This window comes from Glossina fuscipes, unplaced genomic scaffold (genome assembly GCF_014805625.2).
Source record: "Glossina fuscipes isolate IAEA_lab_2018 unplaced genomic scaffold, Yale_Gfus_2 3, whole genome shotgun sequence".
Classification (NCBI taxonomy): Eukaryota; Metazoa; Arthropoda; class Insecta; order Diptera; family Glossinidae; genus Glossina; species Glossina fuscipes.
This window is the reverse complement of record NW_023998417.1, coordinates 13583627-13592000: the sequence shown is the minus strand read 5'-3', so window position 1 is coordinate 13592000 and position 8374 is coordinate 13583627. Positions and strand designations below refer to the sequence as shown.

The window sequence follows — 8374 nt, the reverse complement described above, 5'->3', positions numbered from 1 at the left end:
CCCGCTTTTTCTTTCAACTTTAATTACGTTTCCTTTTATGCATGATAGGAAAGATTTCAAGGTAAAAACAAAGCAGTAAAAGAGATTTGCGATTGTCTTTGGTATCGTGGCTGTAAAAGCTATGAGAGGCTAGACGTTGTTTAGCCTGCAAATGTTGCCATGAAGAGGAGCGGAAGGCCTTGCCAATTGGCCCAGTTGTTGAAAATCAAAAAACTGCATTGTATCACTTGTTATATAATAGTTTTGATAGTTGAAGAGGGACTGGAAGAATAGCCGTAGAATAAAGGCTTCTGTATTGGTAAGGCAAGAAAGAAGGCCACGACCATCGCATATAAATGCACTATAGTTCGAACGCTCCTTAACGCACTATATTCAGCAGATAGGGACAAGTCGGATTTGTTGAAGCTGCTTCGACTAAGGCCAGATAAATAGAAAAATTGAAAGGAAATTTAAAGAACTCCTCGATAAGCGCCGATGAAAGCGCGATTGCTACGAGGGCTTGGAGAAGTCGCAATAATTTGAAGACAACTGTCAAAAGTACTTTAATAGGAGTAGTATCGCCTATCTAAAAACTGAAACTGCCAAGCCGTAATCAGTTTGCATATGAATATGTTCTGAGATTTAGCCGAAATTATTCGCAATATCAAGCGATTACCCGAAATTCTCCACAAAATGTGCGAAATTTAGAAAAATTTTGAAAAAATTTACACTACATCGTAGGAATGATGTGTAATGCACTTGGTTATGAAAAGTAAAAGGAATTTTTGCAAGCAAAAAGTAAACAAGGAGGAAAAACATGAAAGCAACGCGGGGACCGCAAGCCGCGCCGAAGTAAAAAACATTTTTATTTAACTGAAGCAATTGACCATAAAACCATTGTCCGCAAAATCTATTCGTTAGTTTTTCTAAAAAACGTTAAACTAATAAAAGGCAAGTCTTACATAGCTAGTAAGAAATGGTATTTAAAGAAAATGCGAAAAAGAAAAAGTCTCAACAATTTTTTCTTTTTTGTTTGTTAATAAAAACAGTAGTGCGACAACATTTGTCAAAGCGAGTGAGAAAGATTACAATATCTACCTAATGTTTTTTATCATTACCAACTAATACTACGATTACTACTACGACTACTACTACGACTACTACGGCTACTACTACTACTACTACTACTACTACTACTACTACTATCAACGTATTGAAAGTTAATAGTATTACATGAACTTGCCGCTGTTGCAATCACGGCGATGGGATATGAGAAAGAAACCAAAAAAATCATATATTAAAAAAAAAAAAAAAACAAAAAACAAAACAAAAAAAGAAATGAAAATTTTCGAGCGAAAGCCAAACTCTACTGTTAAATATTAAGTTAGGGTTATCAGTCAGTGAAGGCCAATCGAAATAACCAAAAAAAGAGAAAACAAGAGAGCGTGCTCCAAAAAATGTTAATAAACTTGAAAGATAGTTTTACTTGAAACGGGTTTATGAAGATTTTGCAACAAAATTGTGTAAATGTGTACTAAAAACCGTACTGCTAGCTATGTGTGCGAGCACCTGAGTAAGGTTAAGTCACATAGACGAAACGAAAGATTTAAGCTGCAAACTTGCTTAGCAAGTTGGAAAAAGCGCAAAGGCAACAGTAAGAGTTGAGAGTTTTATGAATGACTTGCGTTGATATTAAAGAAATTTAATATATAAAAAAAAAAAAAAAAAAAAAAAAAAAAAAACAAAGAAACAGAAAGAAAAGAAAGATACGTTTAGCTTACAACAGCTCTGCCACACATATTCACGCAGCACTTGCTGCATTTTACCATAGTACATACAGTTGTCATTGTATGTAAAGTGCGAGCAAAAGACACGATACTATATAAATCGATGGAACCGTTGGGAAATTGTATCATTCCATCCTTACTTGTACAAAAGCCAACACAAACGTTTCCGTTATAAAAAAAAAAAAGAAAAAAGAAAATAACGGTGTGTTTAACCGTGTGTCGTCTTGCTTTAAATGTTTTCTTGAGTTGTGTCGATTTCAATTTCTATTTGAATGACGGTTTAACATAGAGAAAGTAAACGTTTGTCACTCTTTTTACTTAAATGAGTTTACTTAAAATTAAAAAATAATACAAAAAAAAAGAAAAAATAAATAAAAAATTAAAAAATATTTTATCTGAAATTAATTTTAAAAAAGGACATTATTTATTATTGAAGGTCGTTGAAGGTGTGTAACAATTCGTTTAAATTGTGTGTGAAAGCACAATAAAATCGAAACCAAAAATTAAAAATAATAATATGGCTAACAGAGTAACTGTAATTAGTGTTGTGTGTTTGATAACACTAACGGCCGCCCTACCAGCTGAAGAAACCCGTTCTCACGCCCGCAATGCCGTAGTAGCCGATAACGATATTATGGATAGCATTTACAGCGATTGCCTGCGCAAAGATTCAGTATCGTGTGTCAAATACAAACTTTTTAATTTTGTGGATAAGGTTTTAGGGGCGCGCGAACAATTCGCCCTAACCGAGGGTGTAACAGTCGTACGTACACCAGATGCGCCAGCTAATGACTACGGCCGGGCCATTTCCGGAGATGAAACATTCGAATCGCTTGCTCTAAACCGTATTTCAGGCTTTTTGAATACGCACACGATTAAGGTGGAACTAAAGGGATCCGATATAGTGCAAGCGGTTAGTTCGACTGGTCGAGCCTTGGAAGATGTCTCCGAATCTTTATTCGGCAGTGATGATACTAACCTTACAGAGGAAAGTCGAGGCAAGAAAAAAAAAGCTGCTAAAATTCTTGGACCTATACTGGCGTTAATCGCTTTAAAGGCGGCTGCTCTCGTACCTTTAATGTTGGGTGCCATAGCCTTAATAGCTGGTAAGGCTCTTCTAATCGGCAAAATAGCATTGGTGCTGTCTGCTGTAATAGGGCTCAAGAAACTTTTATCGCAAGAGAAACATGTCACCTACGAAGTGGTAGCTCATCCACATCACAGTTCCAGTCACAGTATAAGTCACGATTCATATGGCAGCGGGTATAGCGCCGATGTAGGTTCCTCGGGTTCGTATGGCAGTTCAGGTCACGGAAGTTGGGGCCGTTCTTTGGACGCCCAAGATATGGCATATGGTGCCCAGAAACCCAAAGTTTAAGCAAATTACTTAGTTGAAGGCTTACGCATTAAACGCATTAACTCACGCACTAGCTCACCCACTCATACCTAAAATGAAACGCGCGCGCACGTCTTATTAGAACAACGAAAGTAACGACTGATATGAAAATGATCGAACGATAAAGAAGAAGAAGAAGAAGAAGAGCAAAAAGTCCGTGTTATTTTCAGACTTTTTGAGTCTTCACTGTTTTTCTCTCAGATTTTTTTTTATAATTACAACTAATTTTATTATTATTTATTTAATTTATTGCGTAATATTTATTTTTTATTTATTATTTAATTTATATAAATTTTCTCTTTTTTTCACTACTAAAGGCATCATACCGACCGATGAAAGGTCTAAAAACTAAAAAAAAAAAAAGCAAAAATAAAATAAAAAGAAGAAGAATGAATAAGAAAAATACGCACAACTTAGGTGAATAGTCACGCATAACGTAAAAACATATACATATACACATCACTTACAGTAATCGTTACCGTTTATTCTGTGAATTATTTTTATTATATCATAAATAATCTTATTCATCCAGCCTTACGTTTATCGTACATATCGAAAAGAAGACTTTAAGTGTTAAACTCTCAAACGAGCGGAACCGCAAACATTGAGAGACAAAGTCGGTACCTCATGCTCTGCACAAATCATAAGAAAATACTCAATACTTAGCAATCGGGAGACATGAAATATGATTCTGCGGTAATTTTATATTTCCGTCTTTCTCAATTTCTTATGTTAATTTGATAATAATTGCTTTTACTCTCAAATTTCTTCTTTAATAGCTGGCTATCTATTTCTTTTTCTATTTCTATTTCTCTTTTTCTCATTCTTATTCTCTCTCTCTCTCATTCTCTCTCTCTCTCTCTCTCTGTTTCTCTGTCTCTCTGTTTCTCTCTCTCTCTCTCTCTCTCTCTCTCTTATAAGCACACACTTTTCCTTTATATCATTCTCTCTAATTCTAGCCGATTTACACTACAACTTCTTCGTCTATTCTGTTTTTTTTTCCTTTAACATTCACTTTCACTTCCACTTTTTCTTATTTCTACTTGTGTTCTACGCCTTTCTTCTTAATTACTTTTCTACTATTTTTATTACTACGTCTCCTTTTGTCATTCTTTGCGCTTCTTCTTCCTCTTTTTCTTCTTTTCAGCTATCTTGACTTATAATTTCATCTATATTTTAATCTTTTTTACATTTTACTTAAAACTATGTACAAATCTTTTTAACTGTTTTTTTTTTTTTATCAATTCTAGTCTTAAATATAGCAATATTTATTTAACATTTTAATAATACTCAATTTAATCTATTCTCTTTAACTTTCTCTTTTGCTCTTTTATTGCTTGCTTATTACTCCTCTCTTTCTCTTGCGGAATATCTAACGCTGCTCTCTATATCTTTTCTCCTTGAACTCATCTCAACGTGCATTAGCTGTCAAAATTGTAAAAGCCATGACTTGCCATAGAGTTTTCAATACCAAAAAAAAAAAAGAAAAAAACAAATAAAATAAAAAACAAAAAGAGAAAAATGTCACAGAAGGAAAAGGAAAATTAAATATTTAAGGTATACCACCTCTCCCGTTTCATACCTTCATACCTTTTACTTTCTATTCTAGCTTATTCTTGTCGAATTTTATACTTCCATTCCTAACGAGTCTTTCAATTTCATTTCATCGCTTTCGGTTCTGAACCCATTCTGCTTCATTTCAATTGAAAGGAATAACTTTAGATCTTTAAATTCTTAATCTTCTTCTTCTCCGCACTTTTTATTAACAGTTTTCATTCTCTCTTTTTCTGTCTCTTTCTTCAAGCAATTTATAAATACATCACTAACTTAAGCGAACTGCTTTCGCTCTCTATCTTTGCAGCATATAAAGATACTTTTTTTTTCTCTCTCTCTCTCCCTCTAGTTTTTTTAATGTTTACATTCTCTTTATATCTCTAGTTCTTGTCATTCTTTCTCTCGCGTACATTTCTTACTCATGTCTCTTCTTTTCTTTCGTCTTCTTACTTGAATTATCTTTTTGATTTTTTTATTCTCTTTCTCGCTCTCTCTCTCTCTCTCTCTCTATCGCTCTCTGTCTCTCTCTCTTTCTTTCTCTTTCTTGAATCGATCACTGACAACAAGATCACATCCATTCACCATCATTTACGGAAAGACAGATATTTGTTTTAAAATAATTGTATAAATTTATGTATTATTTATTTATTTAATTCATACATACATACACACACACACACACACACACACACACATGCATACACACACATATATATATATACACCTCGACATGAACACATTTATGTTGTATTAGTGAAATGATTATTTATTTCCTTTTGTACAATTTTTTATTATTTCTGAAATTACAAAGCATTTTAAAAAAAAAATTAAAAAAAAATTAAAAAAAAAAAAAAAAAAAACATATTCGAAAAGTAAAGAAGATTAAAATAAAATAATTTATTAAAGGAAACCCATTCTTTGCTTTTTAATCATTCAAAAGAAAAACTTATTCCCTCAAAAACTTGAAAAAAGAGAGCTGCGGCCTAAATATTTTTAACGGTATGAGGTCGTTAAGACAGGTATGTATGTAGAAGTTGAATATTGTTAATTAATTTTAATCTGGATATAAATTATTTATATGTTAATAAAATTCATAAACATCTAATCCATACACATACACATACATGTGCAGAGACTTCCGTTCATTAATGCACAGATTGGCACATAATGATGACAGTGAAAGTTGGGTGAATAGACGGCACGCATGCCATGAGCGAACGGTAAGAGAACTCTGGCTTTTGCGAAAGATAAAACCGCCTTGAAAAATTTGTGCCAAGTGAACCTGTACCTGCACTTGTCTGCTCGTTGTCAGCAGTCGGCCGGTCGTTCATTTAAATTTTGCTTTACTCAGTTTTATTTTACATTTTCTCTTTTCTTTTTTTTTTTCATTTATTTTTTATTAAACTTTCAAAAGAAATCATGTCATTAGATTAACACAGCAGTCAGCACAAAAATTTTCATAATGCAAAAAAAAAGAGAACAGCAGAAAAAATAATAAAACGTAAAGATATACCGACGAAGGCAACTTCACTTATTTGCTTTAACGTCAACAATTACTAACCTAATGAAAGGTGATTAGAAAGAAAATGAAAGGCAACAACAAGCTATAGAACTGCCTTAATGAACGAAACAAAGAAAACTTCTGCTGGCCAAGATTATTAATTAGAAAAGTACGTGATTAGTACGCGATTACGTTTGTAATCGTTGTTGTTACGGACTATGAGCGACGACATTTCCTTCTTATATCTTGCTTTTGAGAGAATGAGAAAAACCAATGTTTTCTAAGCTGAAACACTTTGACTACATTCTGACCAACTATTACTATTATTATTATTATTATTGTAACTTGGAATGCAATTCCACGTTAGTGTCCATTAAATTGAAAACAATTCAAATTTTTCTTCGAATAACAGAAGAAATGTTTCGAAAAATTCACTTAAAAAAGTAATCGAGGATTCACACAAAATATATTTTGTGTGCGACACATTGTTTAATTGAACCTAGTACCGAAATCTTCTATAGATCGTATGTCAGTTGCTATAATGCATTCGTGTCGTCGTCCTTTTTACTCAATTACTTGTTACTCAATTATTCTGAGGATGAGAGGTAGATCGCCGCCACTTTTGATCTTAATAAGTAGACATTAACCAAATTTTGCTTTCAACTTTCGGAGTCACCCACATTGTCTTTCAAATTTCGAACGACAAGCGACAAAGAAATGCGTGTATAACTGAACGAACAAGAGCAAGACAACAGATATAGCACGTCCCTACATAAGCCGGATGACTGCTGACGAACAATTTCATGACATTCCAATCATAAGCCTACAACGCATTGTTTTAGTGACGCTACACATGAAAGACCGATTTTTCACAAGCACAAGTAGCGATAACAGCGCCACTTTTCAGCTGCATATTTCGCGTTCAGTCTAATTAAACATTTGTGTTAATAGTTATATAATTACGCTTGTTCACTCATCTCAAAGGCAGCGAAAATAGAGCGACATAATTGACTTTCGTGAGCTATCTTCTGCGCGAGTCCGCATAGGAGGTGTAGGAGTAAGTAAAAAGCCGGATATGCAAAGTAAGAGGAGCAAAGAGTTTCTATCACTACAAAGGCTCTTACAAGGAAACGCACAAACTGTAAAACAATTAAAATTTTAATGCAAAACTGAAGTGATCAGGCGGCTGGCAAGAAAGCAACAATAAACATTACGTTACGTACACACGTTAAAGCGATATATTCAGCGCAGACGATTTATTAATAAAATGCAAAGCAATAAAACAAAGAGTTTTATAAGAGATTTATATAAACTCATAATCCAAAGAAAAGAAACGTAACGTCTTCTTCCTTGACTACAGTGAAACGTGAAACATGTCTTGATAGTTTATCTAGAAATATACAAAAGCTACATCTGTTTCAGGCAGACTGAGGTTAACTAGGTAGTGTAATTTACGTAAATGGTGAGTGATTCAAGAATGTACACCCAGTTGTAGAGTCGAAGAGTACCCTCCGACCAATCTGTATTAGATCCGTGGAGGTCTGTTAGCAACGATTGTCATTTAAGATTTGATTTATTCCACTAAGTTCGAACCTTCTTGTCTGTATACCACGAGAACGCTTACAAAATTTGGCTTTAATGCCGCATACGCACACTTTTCCATGACCACTTTGCATAAATAAGTTTAAACTTCGTTAATGCAGAGTTGCATCTTCTCCTTCAATGCGCCGGCTATTGTGTACTTACAGAAATTTTCTTCATATAAAATTTTGGTACATTATTTTCTTGTCAACCAATGTGCTCATTATTGGTTAGAGAGTTGGGTGCTTGCTTGTTGTCATCTCTTTCGTTTATTTCCGGTATTGCGAAAATAAATAACTAGAGTTTAACCTTTTGACTGTCCAACTGGCCTTACATAAGAAACTATTTATCATTTAATCCAAAGATAAAACTTGCTTCCTTTCGGAAGCAAGAAAATGCTACGCCATTTATATTTTCCTCAAATTAATTGATTTGTATCCGCACTAATTGAAATCTTAAAGTTTTACCATTAGGATTATCACGTCATAATAAATTTCGAGGGTTTCTCGTTACCTCGTAACCTTCACAAATAATCATAACTAACAACATTTGGAAAAGTAAATGCAATGAAAATAA

General features: G+C 33.7%; 1 protein-coding gene across 1 annotated transcript; it reads left to right on the top strand.

Annotated features, from left to right (window-relative positions):
* The first annotated feature begins 1882 nt into the window (after positions 1 to 1882).
* Positions 1883 to 3592, top strand: LOC119634627. The gene has a single exon (XM_038028888.1). It carries the CDS (start codon positions 2284 to 2286, stop codon positions 3142 to 3144), a length of 861 nt encoding a protein of 286 aa, XP_037884816.1. The 5' UTR covers positions 1883 to 2283; the 3' UTR covers positions 3145 to 3592.
* The last annotated feature ends 4782 nt before the right edge of the window (positions 3593 to 8374 follow it).